This window comes from Salmo trutta, chromosome 1, assembly GCF_901001165.1.
Source record: "Salmo trutta chromosome 1, fSalTru1.1, whole genome shotgun sequence".
In the NCBI taxonomy this organism is placed as follows: Eukaryota; Metazoa; Chordata; class Actinopteri; order Salmoniformes; family Salmonidae; genus Salmo; species Salmo trutta.
This window is the reverse complement of record NC_042957.1, coordinates 9,320,494-9,341,029: the sequence shown is the minus strand read 5'-3', so window position 1 is coordinate 9,341,029 and position 20,536 is coordinate 9,320,494. Positions and strand designations below refer to the sequence as shown.

The 20,536-nt window shown below is 46.3% G+C and overlaps 1 protein-coding gene across 3 annotated transcripts in view; it reads right to left on the bottom strand.

Moving 5' to 3' along the window:
* Positions 1-20,536, bottom strand: part of nrxn3b (neurexin 3b) — a 547,141-nt gene that overhangs the window by 371,073 nt on the left and 155,532 nt on the right. For all 3 annotated transcript variants that reach the window (XM_029706324.1, XM_029706494.1, XM_029706412.1), the window contains 3 exons: positions 15,275-15,523; positions 14,783-14,972; positions 8,963-9,346 (listed from right to left, as the gene is read on the bottom strand). In XM_029706324.1, coding sequence (XP_029562184.1) covers positions 8,963-9,346; positions 14,783-14,972; positions 15,275-15,523 — 823 coding nt within the window. The remainder of the gene's footprint in view (positions 1-8,962; positions 9,347-14,782; positions 14,973-15,274; positions 15,524-20,536) is intronic.

Sequence of the window (20,536 nt, the reverse complement as noted above, 5' to 3'; positions counted from 1 at the left end):
GGGTGTGGTGTCCACTCTTTATTATGTGACCTGTTCTTGGGCTTTTAGGACCATAGAGAATCTGGGTACTTATAGAGAATCTGGGTACTTATGGAGAATCTGGGTACTTATAGAGAATCTGGGTACTTATAGAGAATCTGGGTACTTATAGAGAAACTGGGTACTTATAGAGAATCTGGGTACTTATAGAGAATCTGGGTACTCATAGAGAATCTGGGTACTCATAGAGAATCTGGGTACTTATAGAGAATCTGGGTACTTATAGAGAATCTGGGTACTTATAGAGAATCTGGGTACTTATAGAGAAACTGGGTACTCATAGAGAATCTGGGTACTCATAGAGAATCTGGGTAATTATGGAGAATCTGGGTACTCATAGAGAATCTGGGTAATTATGGAGAATCTGGGTACTTATAGAGAATCTGGGTACTTATAGAGAATCTGGGTACTCATAGAGAATCTGGGTACTTATAGAGAATCTGGGTACTCATAGAGAATCTGGGTACTTATAGAGAATCTGGGTACTTATAGAGAATCTGGGTACTCATAGAGAATCTGAGTAATTATGGAGAATCTGGGTACTCATAGAGAAGAAACAAGATGCCAACTACCACCCATCTGTGAGACACAATGAAAGCATCATAGTATCCATCAACGTATCTGCAGTCCAAAAGACTACCCAGAATATCCCACTGAGTCTCTCTCTCTCTCTCTCTCTCTCTCTCTCTCTCTCTCTCTCTCTCTCTCTCTCTCTCTCTCTCTCTCTCTCTCTCTCTCTCTCTCTCTCTCTCTCTCTCTCTCTCTCTCTCTCTCTCTCTCTCTCTCTCTCTCTCTCTCTCTCTCTCTCTCTCTCTCTCTCTCTCTCTCTCTCTCTCTCTCTCTCTCTCTCTCTCTCTCTCTCTCTCTCTCTCTCTCTCTCTCTCTCTACAGACATCTACAGTATGTAAGAGTGTAAAAGAGAGTGTTGGACTAAGAAGACTAGACCCCACCACAACAACCTACTAGGAGAAACAGCCCATAGAACTGGTATGTTTTGAAGACCGGTCGACACTAGTATCCCTTTCGAACCAATATGTTTTTCCGCCAACTTTAGCATCTAGCCAATTTTTTGCAGACTTTTCTTCATAAATTAAAGATATTGCCGGCGACAAAGCCTATACTTTATTTCCACCAAACCGACCTAGGCACGACTGTGGTAAACTTCCGCAAAGGCTTAGTATGAAATGCAGCCGCAACACTGAGGAGGCATTATCACGCACTACGCTCTCAAGCTCTTGATGGTTGCTAAGCAGCCTCAGTTACTACTAGGCTGTTACCAGTTCCTGGCAGTTCTAAACTTTGCGAGTCATGTCACTTCAGTCGTCTCTCCGCTTATAGTTTTCTTATCCACAACTCGATGGATCCATTAAGAATTACTGTGGGAATAGATATCAATGAATTACAAAAATATCGGAATAAAGTAGAATAATGCAAATGAAGGCATCAAACTGTTGCTTACTGAAACTCCCAACCTCATCCAGTTGTTATAATACATTTAATTGAAGCAATAGCCGTGTGTGGTCAACTATTTCAGCCCCTTTGAGACAAGTGTGGGGTTGTGATAAATAAATCAATGTCAGATTTTTCTTTTCACTGAATCTCTGTTTGGATATTGGTTAGGCTACAATTAGACTGTGGAAATGTTAGCTACGTTGAGGCGAGTGCTGCTCATGATCATCTTGTCTTGTTGACTCATTCATTAGCACTGATCACAACATTGTGCCTAATTGGTTTATTGCTCCATTTTCAAGTTCACAACTGTGCACTCTCCTCAAACAATAGCATGGTATTCTTTCACTGTTTGCATCATGGCAATGTTTGGGAAAATGTGTGGGAAAATATCATTTGTATTTTATTCTGTTATATTTCATTATACTCTTAGCCTACTATAACATATATGTGTGTTGACTGTGATCAGGGTAGCCTAAGTGTGTCTTGTCTGTTTAATGAACAAAATCACTACTGATTTCCTGTGCATGACTCAGCCATGTAGCCTATAGGCTGCACAGACCAGTAACATCATTCAACTCAAAATATACAATTGTAGACTTTTGAAAAGACTCTCTCAGCTGCATAATATTTCTTAGGACCTGCCTAAAATGAATGAATAATGGATTTCTTTGTGATGGTGTATAATCAATGGAATTATTAAAATAGACGTCAACCCACGTCGGCCCATGACTACTACCACGCCTACACTTGCCGGCGTGTGCACTGGAGATAGAAAAGGCTTATCCTGGCAAAAATGTGGTAAAAATGAGGCCGTATGAATTGGGCTTTAACCAATCAGAGTCTAAGTCCTGTCTAAGCCGGGGGAGGGTGTTCTGAAGTGTCTCTCCTGTATCTGCTGAGAGATATAAGAAAGATCAGGAAACAATTGTTAGTTTTTGGGACATGAAAATTAAGCCCTTATTTTTCGCATTAAACAATCTAAGCCCTGTCTAAGCCGGGGGAGGGGGGCAGGGGGTTGTACTAAGCTATATGGAATGTGTTGTATTAAGGGTCATAAATTACCCACCACTATGTTTAACATCAGAGAAAACCCCCTAAATTATATTTTTTCAACTTGAAATGTGATGACTTTTCCTAGTGACCCCAACGTTAGAACAAGTGAAACATCGCCTTTGTTCATATTTCCATGAAAGCTGTACACCAGTTATAAAATCATTTACACACCACAAAAACCACAAAGACACACACACACACACACACAATGAGAAATTGAGATTATGTGTGCTACTGATTGAACAAAGACAAAACTAAAACTTTCTTGTGCATGTGCAGCATCTCCCCTCCACGACCCCACACATGACTCAAGTTCACAGACAAAATAAAAACAATTTCAGACAAAATAAACATTTCTTAAAAGCATTGATTACTAATGGGGAATGCAGTCAGAGGCTAAAAAGGTGCTTCAGATGAAGCCATGCTGAAGCCATGAGTGCACGTTTCAGTGCCCAGCAGGTCGTAGATCAGATTTTTTCAGATGTCCAGGAGGAACCAGAGAACAATGATTTAGAAGAGGAGGAGGTATCTGAAGAAGAATAGGGTGAAGAATACAACCCAGAGCACAATGCATCATATTCAGATGCAGAAAAAAATCCCCCAAGCTGAAAGAGAGACATTTTGTCAAAGAACAGCAAAATAACATGGTCCTTGTCACCATATGACAACCAGGGCAGGATGGCAGCACCAAATGACATAAAGATGACCCCAGGGCCCACGAGACATGCAGATGCCCATGCCCAGGACATCGCCTCAACATTCTACATGTTCATCACACCAGCCATCGAAAAAATCATCCTGGAGATTTCCGTAGATATGGAGACAACTGGAAAAGGATGGATGAGATTGACCTGCGTGCCTACATAGGGCTGCTAATTTTAGCGGGTGTGTAAAGGTCCCGAGGCGAGGCTACATGTAGTCTCTGGGATGCAGGGAGTGGAAGGATGATTTTCCGTGCCACAATGCCACTGAAAGTCTTTCACACTTTCTCAAGAATGCTACGATTTGATAACCGTGAGTCAAGACCTGCAAGACGTGTGAGAGACAACCTGGCGGCCATAAGAGAGGTCTGGGAGAAGTGGGTGGAGCGTCTACCATACCTCTACCACCCTGGAGTAACAGTGGATGAGCAACTCGTTCCATTCAGAGGTACATTTTTATTCTGTAATGTAAGTGATTTTCACTGTTCATTTTAATACGTATTGCTGTAATATCATTGATTTATGTGATTGTTTTCTGTGACAGTGATACTAATTACTGATAGTAATCTCTTTTGTCAAAGGGTCGCTGTCCTTTCCGGCAGTATATGCCCAGCAAGCCAGCAAAGTATGGCATCATGGTATGGGTGGCCTGTGACGCACAATCCAACAACGCTTGGAAGATGCAAATCTACACAGGGAAGCCGACCAGTGGAGGAGCGGAGAAGAACCAGGGGATGTGGGTTGTGCTTGATGTGACAGATGGACTGAGGGGGCACAATATCACGTGTGACAATTTCTTCACCTCTTGTGAACTCAGCCAGCAGCTCCTGAAAAGGAAGATCACCATGGTTGGCACAGTTAGAAAGAACAAGCCTGAACTCCACCTTGGACTCCTCGCAACAAGGGGGAGATAGGCCTTCTCATCAAAGTTTGCCTTCACCCCCACCATCACTCTAGTTTCTTACCTCCCAAAGAGTAACAAGAATGTGGTCCTCCTGAGCACACTGCACAAAACAGCTGAGATCAGTAATTTTGAGGACAGGAAGCCAGCCATCATCCTGGACTACAACCACAACAAAGGAGGCGTGGACAATCTGGACAAGGTCATTGGAACTTACAGCTGCAGGAGGATGACTGCCCGCTGGTCCCTGGTCATCTTCCATAACATCATTGATGTATCCTTATACAATGCCTTCGTGATATGGAACAAGATCAACCCTACCTGGATGCCTGATAAGTGGAACAATAGGAGGGTGTTCCTGGAGCAGCTGGGAAAGGCACTTGTAACCCCACACATTCAAAGAAGGGAGCGTCTCCCCCACACAGCAGCCTTGGCAGCGCATGTGAAAGCTGTTCAGGGGGCTGAATCTTGTCCTGATCCACTTGAGGCTGCAGCTGGGGAAGGCAACAGGAGGAGCTAATTCTGCCCCCCAAAGAAGGACTGTAGAACAATATTATGTGCTGCACATGTGAGAAATACATCTGCAAAGTCCATGCAAACACACTTGTGTACTGTCCTACTTGTGGTAATTGTGAAGAGGAAAAACCCAGATATTCACAAAGTTTGTGATGAATGACAGGTTGTCAATTAAGCTGCTTTATTTTAGGGGTTTAGAGAAGGCGGGTCATTTTTTACCCTTAGGACAAGGGGAGTATAAAGAATGTTAAGACTACACAAAAAGATCTTACCAAGGATCATCTAGATTTTTCACTTTGAATTTTATGACCCCTTGAAGTATAAAAAAAATATATACACCATTTTTCTATAAATATGCTTCGGGCCTTACTGATTTTAGCTCATAGAAACGCATTGATTAACAGATAGTCAATATTGTTTTATCAAAACGAAGTTTGTTCTGAAGCGTCTGTCCTATATCTGAGAGATATAAGAAAGATCAGGAAACATTTGTTTGCTGTTTTGACATGTATTTAACCCAATATTTTTGGCATTAAACAGTCTCTGTATACTTCCATAATTGTTTTCAAATGGTACCGGGGACATTCAGACGAGGATTGTAAGGCTTGTGGGTGTTCTAGAGCAAAACAATGGACATGTACATGTTTGTAAGAGTCTCAACTTTGTACAGAGGGGTCATATTAGTGCGTAGGGCATGGAAATCGACCTTAGGGGGATAAAAAATATTGCCAGATGTGTTATACAGGCAACCTACCGTAGTCTGTCTGTATGAGGGTATATGTGTGTGTGTTGTAACACAGTGATGACGCAAGCATCTTGTCCACTAACGTTAAATCCCTCCTCCCTCCCACAGGCCCTACACATCAGAACACCATCTCTCTACAGGGGTCAGAAGAGCCCACTCTCCGGACATTTATGCCCACTGCCAGGTCAGCTACCATTGTGATTGAGGACAGGATGGGGAGGGAGGAAGGAACGAGGGAAGGTGGGAGGAGGAGAGGAGGGGGTAAGATTTTGTGTGATATGTCTTTCTGACTGGTGTGTGTGTGTGTGTGTGTGTGTGTGTGTGCTCTGTGGCTGTGTGCTTTGTGAAGTGCTTTCCCAACAGCTCCCGCCCCCCTTTTAGTACCCATACGCCTCAGAGTGGTACAAAAATAGCTGGCTCTCCAGGACTGAGGCAAGGTTAACGCGATCGGACAGCCTGCCTGCCTATTGCCTCTCCTCTCTCCTTCTCTCGCTCTCTCTCAATTCAATTCAATTCAATTCAAGGGCTTTATTGGCATGGGAAACATATGTTAACATTGCCAAAGCAAGGGAAGTAAATAATAAACAAAAGTAAATTAAACAATACAAATGAACGGTAAACATTACACTCACAGAAGATCCAAAAGAGTAAAGAGATTTCAGATGTCATATTATGTCTATATACAGTGTTGTAACGATGTGCAAATAGATAAAGTAAGAAAAGGAAAATAAATAATCTCTCTCTCTGCCTCTCTCTCTCTCTCTCTCTCTCTCTCTCTCTCTCTCTCTCTCTGCCTCTCTCTCTCTCTCTCTCTCTCTCTCTCTCTCTCTCTCCTCTCTCTCTCTCTCTCTCTCTCTCTCTCTCTCTGCCTCTCTCTCTCTGCCTCTCTCTCTCTCTGCCTCTCTCTCTCTCTGCCTCTCTCTCTCTCTCTCTCTCTCTCTGCCTCTCTCTCTCTCTCTCTCTGCCTCTCTCTCTCTCTCTCTCTCTCTGCCTCTCTCTCTGCCTCTCTCTCGCTCTCTCTCTCTGCCTCTCTCTCTCTCTCTCTCTCTCTCTGCCTCTCTCTCTCTCTCTCTCTGCCTCTCCTCTCTCTCTCTCTGCCTCTCTCTCTCGCTCTCTCTCTCTCTGCCTACGACTCTCTGCCTCTCTCGCTCTCTCTCTCTCTGCCTCTCTCTCTCTCTCTCTCTCTCTCTGCCTCTCTCTCTCTCTCTCTCTGCCTCTCTCCTCTCTCTCCTGCCTCTCTCTCTCTCTCTCTCTCTCTGCCTCTCTCTCCTTTTCTCTCTCTGCTCTCTCTCTCTTGCCTCTCTCCTCTCTCCTCTCTATCTGCCCTCTCATCTCTCTTCTCTCTGCTACATCTCTCTGCCTCTCTCTCTCTCTCTCTCTCTGCCTCTCTCTCTCTCTCTCTCTCTGCCTCTCTCTCTCTCTCTCTCTCTCTGCCTCTCTGCCTCTCTGATAGAGAAAGAGTGAAATAGAGATAGACAGAAGTCACTTGTTCATAAGACAGACATAATTGAGTCTGCCACAGAATAAACCTGATTTTTATGTTAAAGTTGCACTATACAAAAATTGCTCTGGCATTTCCTGGTTGCTAAAACTAATAGTTTGCCTACTGTCATTGTATTTGACAAAATAAGCAAGTATAGTGTAGAGAACCACTGGTACAGTACTATCTAAAATGCTGTAAAATATATTTTACACAAACAAAAATATTGTTGTTTCAGCTGTTTGAAGCTGGTGTACCAAACCGAAAATAAAAGACACAAAACCAACATTTAAGAACAGGAAGCATAGAAATAGAGCACATAGAACAGATCTACAACGTCATAGACTTGCTTTCAAGTAGAATTAAGAATTTATCTCAAATGTCAGCCTGTAACACCTCCCAGCCTCTCTCTCTATACCTGCTGTAACAAATCCCAGCCTCTCTCTCTATACCTGCTGTAACACCTCCCAGTCTCTCTTCCATCTATACCTGCTGTAACACCTCCCAGTCTCTCTCCCCTCTATACCTGCTGTAACACCTCCCAGTCTCTCTCCCCTCTATACCTGCTGTAACACCTCCCAGTCTCTCTCCCCTCTATACCTGCTGTAACACCTCCCAGTCTCTCTCCCCTCTATACCTGCTGGAACACCTCCCAGTCTCTCTCCCATCTATACCTGCTGTAACACCTCCCAGCCTCTCTCCTCTCTATACCTGCTGTAACACCTCCCAGTCTCTCTCTCTATACCTGCTGTAACACCTCCCAGCCTCTCTCTCTATACCTGCTGTAACACCTCCCAGTCTCTCTCCTCTCTATACCTGCTGTAACACCTCCCAGTCTCTCTCCCCTCTATATCTGCTGTAACACCTCCCAGTCTCTCTCCTCTCTATACCTGCTGTAACACCTCCCAGTCTCTCTCCCATCTACTCCTGCTGTAACACCTCCCAGCCTCTCTCTCTATACCTGCTGTAACACCTCCCAGTCTCTCTCCCATCTACTCCTGCTGTAACACCTCCCAGCCTCTCTCCCCTCTATACCTGCTGTAACACCTCCCAGTCTCTCTCTCTATACCTGCTGTAACACCTCCCAGTCTCTCTCCTCTCTATACCTGCTGTAACACCTCCCAGTCTCTCTCCTCTCTATACCTGCTGTAACACCTCCCAGTCTCTCTCCTCTCTATACCTGCTGTAACACCTCCCAGTCTCTCTCCTCTCTATACCTGCTGTAAAACCTCCCAGTCTCTCTCCCCTCTATACCTGCTGTAACACCTCCCAGTCTCTCTCCTCTCTATACCTGCTGTAACACCTCCCAGTCTCTCTCTCTATACCTGCTGTAACACCTCCCAGTCTCTCTCCCCTCTATACCTGATGTAACAGCTCCGAGTCTCTCTCCCATCTATACCTGCTGTAACACCTCCCAGTCTCTCTCCCCTCTATACCTGCTGTAACACCTCCCAGTCTCTCTCTCATTTATTTTCACAAGAACGTTGTTCTTATGAAAGTGCCTAAACCCATCTCTTAAACCTATCTGGTCAAATTGGAAAAGGATGACAAACCAAGAGAACACTAGCACCCTACACAGAGAGGACAGACAGACAGACAGACAGACAGACAGACAGACAGACAGACAGACAGACAGACAGACAGACACATACCTTCAACAGCTCAGAGTGGCCCTATCTGCTTCATAAAAACTTAATGCAGTTGAGCTCTTAAAGCCAGACATGGGGAGACCATTTTCACCTCCAGCCAGCCAGCCTTGGCACCAGTGCGCGCATGCGTGTGTGTGTGTGTGTGTGTGTGCGTGTGCGCCAAGCCCCAGTTCAATTCCCCCCAGGAGAAGACAGCACCCTGCAGAAAGGCCACTTTGCGAAAAAGTAAAATCCTATTAAATATTTCAGCAAAGCCTACATAAATACAAGCTGTCCAAAGTCACACTTTTCCTCTCCCCTCCCTTCCCCTATCTCTGCTCCTCTCCACTCTGCTCCTCTCCTCTCTGCACATTTACCCAGCATCTAAGGTGAATTAAATTTGGGTACAAAAACAATTACTTTCCAAAATACAGCCAGTAGACTCACCTCTCTCACACGTGGTGGCCCAGAACCCAGTCCCGGTGCAGTCGCAGATAAAGCGGTTCCATCCTTCCTTACAGACTCCGTTGTTCTTACAGTGATTACTGCCACACTGTTTCCCTGTCACTTTACTACAGGTGGGCCTGATGCCTGTGGTGTTCTGAGACTCCGAGATGGCCCTTATGTTTTTGGAGCGTCCATCGATGAAGAGGTCCCTGATGCAGCCCACGTAGCCGTAGTTCAACATGGCCGTCCACAGTTCGGTAGGTAACACCAGGCCTACCCGGTTGTCAGGGAGACCACCCAGGTAGAGGTCTCCCTCCAGGTCTAAGATCTCATTCTCTCCGCTGGCTGTGAAGGGGGTCCTCTGACTGTCGACTGAGATGATGCCTGGAAAGAGGGGAGATGAAAATAAGTGGGTTAATTAAAAGGGTGGGGAATATGGCCAATATACCACGGCTAAGGGCTGTTGTTAAGCATGACGCAACACGGAGTGCCTGGACACAGCCCTTAGCTGTGGTATTTTGGCCATATATCACAAACCCCTGAGGTGCCTTATTGCTATTATAAACTGGTTACCAACGTAATTAGAGCAGTAAAAATACATGTTTTGACATACCCGTGGTATACCGTCTGATATACCACGGCTGTCAGCCAATCAGCATTCAGGGCTCGAACCACCCAGTTTATAACTGATCTAAGTAGTACTTAGTAGTTTTCTTGTGTGTCTTGTCTTGAGTTTTGTGTCTGGCAATATATTCTAGAAGATTTTTGAAGAATGGTACATAAGGGTAGGATTTTAGCCTCAGGCTACGAGTGTTTAACATGGTCAGAGGAGTGTGGCTAAATCAGGTTTACAGTTCCAAAGACAATACAATTGTTCCATTCAGTTTGTTTTTCATATACTCCAAGTTAATTAAATAGTAAGTGGTTCTGATATCTGACTACAGACAGATTTAAAATGAACAGGAACTCCTTACCGCGCTTTCACAAAGTAGTCAGACCACTTCACTTTTTCCACTTTTTTTAATGTTACAGCCTCATTCTAAAACAGAATAAAAAAAAGGTTTTCCCTCATCAATCTACACACCATACCTCATAATGAAAGAGCAAGAACAGGTTTTGAGATGTGTTTGCAAATGTATTTAAAAAAAATATATATATATCACATTTACATAACTATTCAGACCCTTTACTCAGTACTTTGTTGAAACACCTTTGGCAGCGATTACAGCCTTGAGTCTTCTTGGGTATGATGCAGCAAGCTTGACACACCTGTATTTGGGGAGTTTCTCCCACTGAACAATATCCCCACAGCATGATGCTGCCACCACCATGCTTCACTGTAGGGATTGTGCCAGGTATCCTCCAGATGTTGGTGATCTTGGTTTCTTCAGACCAGAGAATCATGGTCTGAGTCCTTTAGGTGCCTTTGGCAAACTCCAATCGGGCTGTCATGTGCCTTTTACTGAAGAGTGAATTTCGTCTGGCCACTCTACCATAAAGGCCTGGTTGGTGGAGTGCTGCAGAGATGATTGTCCTTCTGGAAGGTTCTCCCATCTCCACAGAGGAACTCTGGAGCTCTGTCAGAGTTACCAATGGGTTCTTGGTCACCTCCCTGACCAAGGTCCTTCTCCTCCGATTGCTCTAGGAAGAGTCTTGGTGGTTCCACACTTCTTCCATTTAAGATTGATGGAGGCCACTGTGTTCTTGGGAACCATCAATGCTTCAGACATTTTTTGGTATCCTTCCCCAGATCTGTGCCTCGACACATTCCTGTCTCGTAGCTCTACAGACAATTCCTTCGACCTCATGCCTTGGTTTTTGCTCTGACATGCACTGTCAACTATGGGTCCTTATATAGACGTGTTTGATTTTGCAAAACATGTCCAATCAAGTTACTTTACCACAGGTGGACTCCAATCAAGTTGTAGAAACATCTCAAGGATGATCAATGGAAACAGGATACTCCTGTCTCATAGCATTTTTTGCAAGAATGTAAAAAACCTGTTTTCACTTTGTCATTATTTTGTATTCTGTGTAGACTAATGAGGGAAAAGCATGATTTAATACATTTTAGAATAAGCTGTAACGTAACACAATGTGGAAAAAGTCAAGGGGTCTGAATGCTTTCCGAATGCATGATATATAAACAAGTTATATTATGCCAGTTCTTTAAACCACTCCACTCAGCCGCATATCCATATATCTGTCTAATTTCTCTATTCTTCCTTCTGAAAATCCCCCTATTCTCCCAATCCTCATTTTCTCCCCTTCTTTCATCGATGCTAGGTATGGTTAACCAGACTATAGTGTGTTGACACAGGGCTCTAAGCTGACATATAACACAGGACAGGACATCAAATAACAGCAGTTCTAATGGTCTCTCTCTCCCTCTTTGGTCTCTCTCTCTCTCTCCCTCTTTGGTCTCTCTCTCTCCCTCTCTCACTCTGTGGTCTCTCTCTCTCTCTCTCTCTTTGGTCTCTCTCTCCCTCTTTGGTCTCTCTCTCTCCCTCTCTCTCTTTGGTCTCTCTCTCCCTCTTTGGTCTCTCTCTCTCCCTCTGTGGTCTCTCTCTCTCCCTCTCTCCCTCTGGTCTCTCTCTCTCCCTCTCTCACTCTGTGGTCTCTCTCTCTCTCCCTTTTTGGTCTCTCTCTCTCCCTCCCTCTCTCACTCTGTGGTCTCTCTCTCTCCCTCTCTCCCTATTTGGTCTCTCTGAATCCATCTCTCATTATTTGGTCTCTCTCTCCCTCTCTCACTCTTTGGTCTCTCTCTACCTCTCTCTTTGGTCTCTCTCTATCCTTCTCTCTCTCTTTGGTCTCTCTCTCTCCCTCTCTCTTTGGTCTCCCTCTCCCTCTCACACTCTTTGCTCTGTCTCTCTCACTCTCTCACTCTTTGGTCTCTTACTCTCCCTCTCTCTCTATTTGGTCTCGCTCTATCCCTCTCTCATTCTTTGGGCTTTCTCTATCTCTCTCTCACTCACTCGTTGCTCTCTCTCTCCCTCTTTCTCTCTCACTCTGTTCTCTCTCTCTCGATCTCAATTAAATTCAATTCAAGGTGCTCTATTGGCATGGGAAACATACAGTTGATGTCGGAAGAATACATACACCTTAGCCAAATACATTTAAACTCATTTTTCACAATTCCTGACATTTAATCCTAGTAAAAATTCTGTCTTAGGTCAGTTAGGATCACCACTTTATTTTAAGAATGTGAAATGTCAGAATAATAGTAGAGAGAATGATTTATTTCAGCTTTTATTTCTTTCATCACATTCCCAGTGGGTCAGAAGTTTACATACACTCAATTAGTATTTGGTAGCATTGCCTTTAAATTGTTTAACTTGGGTCAAACGATTCGGGTAGCCTTCCACAAATATCCCACATTAAGTTGGGTGAATTATGACCCATTCCTCCTGACAGAGCTGGTGTAACTGAGTCAGGTTTATAGGCCTCCTTGCTCGCACACACTTTTTCAATTCTCCCCAAGGCATGAGGTCAGGGCTTTGTGATGGCCACTCCAATAACTTGACTTTGTTGTCCTTAAGCCATTTTGCCACAGCTTTAGAAGTATGCTTGGGGTCATTGTCCATTTGGAAGACCCATTTGCGACCAAGCTTTAACTTCCTGACTGAGGTCTTGAGATGATGCTTCAATATATCTACATAATTTTCCTCCTTTATGATTTAATCTATTTTGCGAAGTGAACCAGTCCTTCCTGCAGCAAAGCATAACATGATGCTGCCAACCCCGTGCTTCACGGATGGTGTTCTTCAGCTTGCGAGCATCCCATTTTTTCCTCCAAACATAACGTTGGTCATTATGGCCAAACAGTTCTATTTTTGTTTCATCAGACCAGAGGACATTTCTCCAAAAAGTACGATCTTTGTCCCCATGTGCAGTTGCAAACCGTAGTCTGGCTTTTTTATAGAGGTTTTGGAGCAGTGGCTTCTTCCTTGCTGAGCGGCCTTTCATGTTATGTCAACATAGGAGTCGTTTTACTGTGGATATTGATACTTTTGTACCTGTTTCCTCCAGCATCTTCACAAGGTCCTTTGCTGTTGTTCTGGGATTGATTTGCACTTTTCGCACCAAAGTACGTTAATCTCTAGGAGACAGAACGCATCTCCTTCCTGAGCGGTATTACGGCTGCGTGGTCCCATGGTGTTTATACTTGCACACTATTGTTTGTACAAATGAACGTGGTACCTTCAGGCATTTGGAAATTGCTCCCAAGGATGAACCAGACTTGTGGAGGTGTCCAATATTTTTTTATGGGGTCTTGGCTGATTTCTTTTGATTTTCCCATGATGTCAAGCAAAGAGGCACTGAGTTTGAAGGAAGGCCTTAAAATACATCCACAGATACACCTCCAATTGACTCAAATTATGCCAATTAGCCTATCAGAAGCTTCTAAAGCCATTACATAATTTGGGGGAATTTTCCAAGCTGTTTGAAGGCACAGTCAACCTAGTGTATTTAAACTTCTGACCCACTGGAATTGTGATACAGTGAATTATAAGTGAAATAATCTGTCTGTAAACAATTGTTGGAAAAATGACTTGTCTCATGCACAAAGTAGATGTCCTAACCGACTTGCCAAAACTATAGTTTGATAACAAGAAATTTGTGGAATGGTTGAAAAACTAGTTTTAATGACTCCAACCTAAGTGTATGTAATCTTCTGACTTCAACTGTATGTTTACATTGCCAAAGCAAGTGAAATTGATAAACAAAGTGAAATAAACAATAAAAAGTGAACAGTAAATTTTACATTCACACATGTTCCAAAAGAATAAAGACATTTAAAATGTCATATTATGTTTAAATTCAGTGTTGTAATGATGTTCATATAGTTAAAGTACAAAAGGGAAAATAAATAAACATAAATATGGGTTGTATTTACAATGGTGTTTGTTCTTCACTGGTTGCTCTTTTCTTGTGGCAACAGGTCACAAATCTTGTTGATGTGATGGCACACTGGTATTTCACCCAGTAGATATGGGAGTTTATCAAAATTGGATTTGTTTTCTAATTCTTTGTGGGTCTGTATAATCTGAGAGAAATATGTGTCTGTAATATGGTTAGATATTTGGCAGGAGGTTAGGAAGTGCAGCTCAGTTTCAACCTCATATTGTGGGCAGTGTGCACATAGCCTGTCTTCTCTTGAGAGCCAGGTCTGCCTACAGTGGCCTTTCTCAATAGCAAAGCTATGCTCACTGAGTCTGTACATACTCAACGCTTTCCTTAATTTTGAGTCAGTCACAGAGGTCAGGTATTCTGCCACTGTGTACTCTCTGTTTAGGGCCAAATAGCATTCTAGTTTGCTCTGTTTTTTTGTTAATTCTTTCCAATGTGTCAAGTAATTATCTTTTTGTTTTCTCATGATTTGGTTGGGTCTAATTGTGTTGCTGTCCTGGGGCTTTGTGGGGTCTGTTTGTGTTTGTGAACAGAGACCCAGGACCAGCTTGCTTAGGGGACTCTTCTCCAGGTTCATCTCTCTGTAGGTGATGGCTTTGTTATGGAAGGTTGTTATCTCTCTTTCTCTCTCACTCACTCTCTCTGGCTGCTATGAGGTGAATCCATTCTGTTGTGGAGATCAAGGCAACAACATCCAAACCTCTTTGCTTTACTATAATTTTCCTCTCTACACCTCTGTGTTCTGTTCTGTTTGTCCAACCTTTACCAGGTCAGAGGACACAGGATAAGCACACTGTGGAGGAAATAGAATCAGCAAATTGAATCGAAAAAGGTTTTGCTTCATCATCCTCTTGATTAATGTCGTACCACTTCTTCCTCCTCCCACCCCTCCTCTTCCTCCCTCCTCACCTGATCGTCCGTCCCTTTGTATATCCACGTGGTGCCAGGCTCCGTCGTTGACCTTGCTCTGTGTGGCTTTGACCTTGATGGTTCCCGAGCCCATGTCCAGCAGCAGGTACAGCCCTCCATCTAGCAGCTCCACAGCAAAGAAGTCCACCTTGTTGTTCTTCTTCCCTGCCGCGTCCCGACGGTCCTGGGCCTGGAAATCAAGAACACTCTTTAGGTGCTGACAGATAATAAACTGTAGGCCACAAATCAATGACCAACGTTTCAGCTAAATAGCTTTTATCAGGGGGAATATCTCACCCACAGCAGACTTAAACTTCAGTGCATTCAACCAAGGCAGGTTAATCAACCACATATCACAACCACTGCAAGTGAAACCTTCAAAATGGCTGCCACATGCAAAATTGGTACTAGTATCATAACAAAAAGAAAATTGTGAGTTTGAGTGAAAGAAAGAAAGACAAGTACAACAGGTAAACTGTGTTGTTTGTATACCTTGCCATGGGTGAAGAGGATGAGTCCGTTGGGTTCGGAGGTCCTGAAATCGAAGGAGATGGAGCCGACCCTCTTGGTATTCCACTTGGGCAGGCTGAGGTAGGAATCAGGGCTCTCAAAGTTGATTGGGTCCAGGGTGGGTACGTTTTCACACTTAAACACCACTTCCCCCTGGAGCTTCATCTTGGGGTCTACGATGCGAGCCAGACGGGACAGCTCCAGACGGATGTCATTATTCTTATAGACCACCTGGAGAAGATGGGGAGAGAGAGAGAGAGAGAGAGAGAGAGAGAGAGAGAGAGAGTCAGAAGTTAATAAGGCAAATGACTGCCTAAGAGATGAAAGAGAGGAGAGAACAAAAGCAACACTACTCCGACACCTTGAAGAGAGGAGTGAGAGGAATGGTCATTGTTCCACACGATAATGTTTAAATCAGTTGTGAGACTATAGTTTATTTTCTAATTCAGTATATGGAATATCATATTGTTTTTTCTATAATATGTTGATCATGTTTTGAAGACTTGAGAAAAACATATGAGTCCAATATCCCTTGCTGTTTCCTATTTGAACTGTAATCTGTCCATATGCAGGAAGATCACATGCTGACATACTGTATGATTCATCACCTGCCTAAAGCACAGGAGGCTGGTGGAACTTTAATTGGGGAGTACGGGCTAGTGCTAGTGGCTGGAGCGGAATTAATGGAATGGTATCAAATACATCAAACACATGGTTTCCATGTTTCCATTCCATTTGCTCTTTTCCGGACATTATTATGAGCCGGTCTCCCTTCAGCAGCCTCCACTGGACTACAATGTTAATTAACAAAAGAGACCATCCCAACAGGTAAAATACTGTGGTGGTATAGCAGGAACAGCGGCATCTAGTGGTCAGAACTTGCACTTTCACACTACTTAAAAAAATAAAATCTTATTTACAATGACATCCTACCCGGGTCAAACCCAGACAACACTAGGCCAATTGTGCGCCACCCTATGGGACTCCCAATCAAGGCCGGATGTGATGCAGCCTGGATTTAAACCAGGGACTGCAGTGACGCCTGTCGCACTGAGATGCAGTGCCTTAGACCATTGCGTCACTGTTGAGCCCATAACTTTATGGTGACTAATGCAAGCAACTTCAATGACACATTTCTCTGAACAGGGAAAAGAAATCCAGCAGACTCAAAGAGAATACATTACATAGTATGGAGAAGCAACAACCCAAGCCACAGCTTCATACTACTTGTCAAACATAGAGTACTGATACTGCATACTGGTTGTTGGGGTGGGATTGGTTTGGAGTGTGGGGGGGTCTGTGTTCCGTGGGTGGCTTTTGACATTTTTTTTGGGGGGGGGGGTATTCATCATGTCTTACTCATTGGTAGGAATATGTTTATTCAAATTGGATGTTGGGTACTATATTTATTGAATATTACCTGAATCCTATAAAGGAAAAAGGCCAATTTGGGTGCAATTTATTAGCTTAATTTCTCAGAGATCAAATGATATTTCAAAAACATGTTTCAGGACTGCTAATGGTAACTCCAGAAATGATTTCAGAACAATCTGAGATGGTGGGGTGTCAAATCCTCTTTCTTGTACTTTTTGAGGTACAACGAACCAGGGGTGTTTCTCTTGAGATGAACCAGACTAGACTTATTTAGTATCACCTTGCCTTCTATCTATTGCTACCTCCCTCCCACCTTGTCTGACAGTGAGAAGAGAACCTTCAGGGGTCCAGGGGACTGTACACCACCATCTATTTCCCTCGTTATTCAAGGACACACTAATACACCACAATCAATCTTTCTGTATAATAATAACTACAGATAGATAGATCTGCTTCTGGTTATGAATGGGAAGGCCGCTCCATCCTGCTCTGTTGATCATTAACCCAATCACTAACCCAATGGTGATCATTAAAACGCTGCCTCTTCTAGGTTGCGTCCCAAATAGCACCCTATGCCCTATATAGTGCATTCATTTTTCCAAGAGCCCTATGGACTCTGGTCAAAAGTAGTGCACTATGAAGTGAATAGAGTGCCATTTGGAATGCAGCCCTTGCATGCCACATCTTCCACTTTGTTAATGTCTGAGGCTTATTATGCTATCCAACGGCCATCTCTGACGTCTCTTAGCCACGCTGGGGCCATTTATAATGCAAGCACAGGCTTCTCTTCCTCCGCCATATCTCCTTCTCCATCTGTCCTTCTCCTCCTTCTCCATTTCTCCTCCTCCTCCTTCATCTCTCCTCCATCTCTCCTTCGCTTCCATCTCTCCTTCTCCATTCCTCCTCCTTCTCCTCTTTCTCCTCCATTCCTCCTCCTCCTCCTCTTCCTTGTCCTCCTCCCTGAGATGGTATATTGATCTGTGCTGGGAGCAGACACACAGACTAATCTACTTTAGATCAATGCTCTCTTTCCCCTCTAACCCCATCCACAGTGCCTCTTTCCCCTCTAACCCCATCCACAGTGCCTCTTTCCCCTCTAACCCCATCCACAGTGCCTCTCTTTCCCCTCTAACCCCATCCACAGTGCCTCTTTCCCCTCTAACCCATCCACAGTGCCTCTCTTTCCCCTCTAACCCCATCCACAGTGCCTCTCTTTCCCCTCTAACCCATCCACAGTGCCTCTCTTCCCCTCTAACCCCATCCACAGTGCCTCTCTTTCCCCTCTAACCCCATCCACAGTGCCTCTCTTTCCCCTCTAACCCCATCCACAGTGCCTCTCTTTCCCCTCTAACCCCATCCACAGTGCCTCTCTTTCCCCTCTAACCCCATCCACAGTGCCTCTCTTTCCCCTCTAACCCCATCCACAGTGCCTCTCTTTCCCCTCTAACCCCATCCACAGTGCCTCTCTTTCCCCTCTAACCCATCCACAGTGCCTCTCTTTCCCCTCTAACCCCATCCACAGTGCCTCTTTCCCCTCTAACCCCATCCCACAGTGCCTCTCTTTCCCCTCTAACCCATCCACAGAGTGCCTCTCTTTCCCCTCGAAAAACCCCCATCCACAGTGCCTCTCTTTCCCCTCTAACCCCATCCACAGTGCCTCTTTCCCCTCTAACCCATCCCACAGTGCCTCTCTTTCCCCTCTAACCCCATCCACAGTGCCTCTTTTCCTCTCTCCTTGGCTGCCTTCATCTCTCTCTCCCTCCCTTTTGCCCTGTCAAACTGTCTCCCTCCCTCCTTCTTTACCTCCATGCCTCTCTCACACCCACCCGCCCCGCCCGCCCTCCCTCCCTCCCTCCCTCCCTCCCTCCCTCCTTCCTTCCTTACTTACCTCCCTGCCACCCTCCCTCATTTCCTCCCTCCCTCCTTGTCACCCTCCCTCATTTCCTCCCTCTCTCCTAGCCACCCTCCCTCATTTCCTCCCTCCCTCCTTCCCTTTCTCTCTCTCCTTTCCTCCATGCCTCCTTTCCTCTAGCCACACCTTCATCCCTCCCTCTACACCTGTTTCCCTCCATCCCTCCCTCTATGCCTGTCTCCCTCCATCCCTCCCCCTACACCTGTCTCCCTCCATCCCACCCTCTATGCCTGTCTCCCTCCATCCCTCCCTCTACACCTGTCTCGCTCCATCCCACCCTCTATGCCTGTCTCCCTCCATCCCTCCCTCTACACCTGTCTCGCTCCATCCCTCCCTCTACACCTGTCTCCCTCCACCCCACCCTCTATGCCTGTCTCCCTCCATCCCTCCCTCTACACCTGTCTCGCTCCATCCCACCCTCTATGCCTGTCTCCCTCCATCCCACCCTCTATGCCTGTCTCCCTCCATCTCTCCCTCTATGCCTGTCTCCCTCCATCCCCCCTCTACACATGTCTCCCTCCATCTCTCCATCCATCCCTCCACGCATCTCTCCCTCCATCTCTCCCTCTATGCATCTCTTCCTCCATACCTCCCTCTACATCTCTCTACCTCATCTCTCCTTCTACACCTGTCTCCCTCCACCCCTGCCTCTACGCCTGTCTCCCTCCATCCCCCCCTCTACGCCTGTCTCCCTCCACCCTTGCCTCTGTGCCTGTCTCCCTCCACCCTTGCCTCTGTGCCTGTCTCCCTCCACCCTTGCCTCTACGCCTGTCTCCCTCCACCCTTGCCTCTACGCCTGTCTCCCTCCACCCTTGCCTCTACGCCTGTCTCCCTCCACCCTTGCCTCTACGCCTGTCTCCCTCCACCCTTGCCTCTACGCCTGTCTCCCTCCACCCCCCCTCTACGCCTGTCTCCCTCCATCCCCCCCTCTACGCCTGTCTCCCTCCACCCTGCCTCTGTGCCTGTCTCCCTCCATCCCCCCCTCTGTGCCTGTCTCCCTCCATCCCCCCCTCTACGCCTGTCTCCCTCCACCCTGCCTCTGTGCCTGTCTCCCTCCATCCCCCCCTCTGTGCCTGTCTCCCTCCACCCTGCCTCTGTGCCTGTCTCCCTCCACCCCCCCTCTACGCCTGTCTCCCTCCATCCCCCCCTCTACGCCTGTCTCCCTCCATCCCCCCCCTCTACGCCTGTCTCCCTCCATCCCCCCCTCTACGCCTGTCTCCCTCCACCCTGCCTCTGTGCCTGTCTCCCTCCATCCCCCCCTCTGTGCCTGTCTCCCTCCATCCCCCCCTCTACGCCTGTCTCCCCTCCACCCTGCCTCTGTGCCTGTCTCCCTCCATCCCCCCCTCTGTGCCTGTCTCCCTCCACCCTGCCTCTGTGCCTGTCTCCCTCCACCCCCCCTCTGTGCCTGTCTCCCTCCACCCCCCCTCTGTGCCTGTCTCCCTCCACCCCCCCTCTGTGCCTGTCTCCCTCCACCCTGCCTCTGTGCCTGTCTCCCTCCACCCCCCCTCTGTGCCTGTCTCCCTCCACCCCCCCTCTGTGCCTGTCTCCCTCCACCCCCCCTCTGTGCCTGTCTCCCTCCATCCCCCCCCTCTACGCCTGTCTCCCTCCACCCTGCCTCTGTGCCTGTCTCCCTCCATCCCCCCCTCTGTGCCTGTCTCCCTCCATCCCCCCCTCTACGCCTGTCTCCCTCCACCCCCCCTCTGTGCCTGTCTCCCTCCACCCTGCCTCTGTGCCTGTCTCCCTCCACCCCCCCTCTGTGCCTGTCTCCCTCCACCCCCCCCTCTGTGCCTGTCTCCCTCCACCCTGCCTCTGTGCCTGTCTCCCTCCACCCCCCCTCTGTGCCTGTCTCCCTCCACCCCCCCTCTGTGCCTGTCTCCCTCCACCCCCCTCTGTGCCTGTCTCCCTCCACCCCCCCTCTGTGCCTGTCTCCCTCCATCCCCCCCTCTACGCCTGTCTCC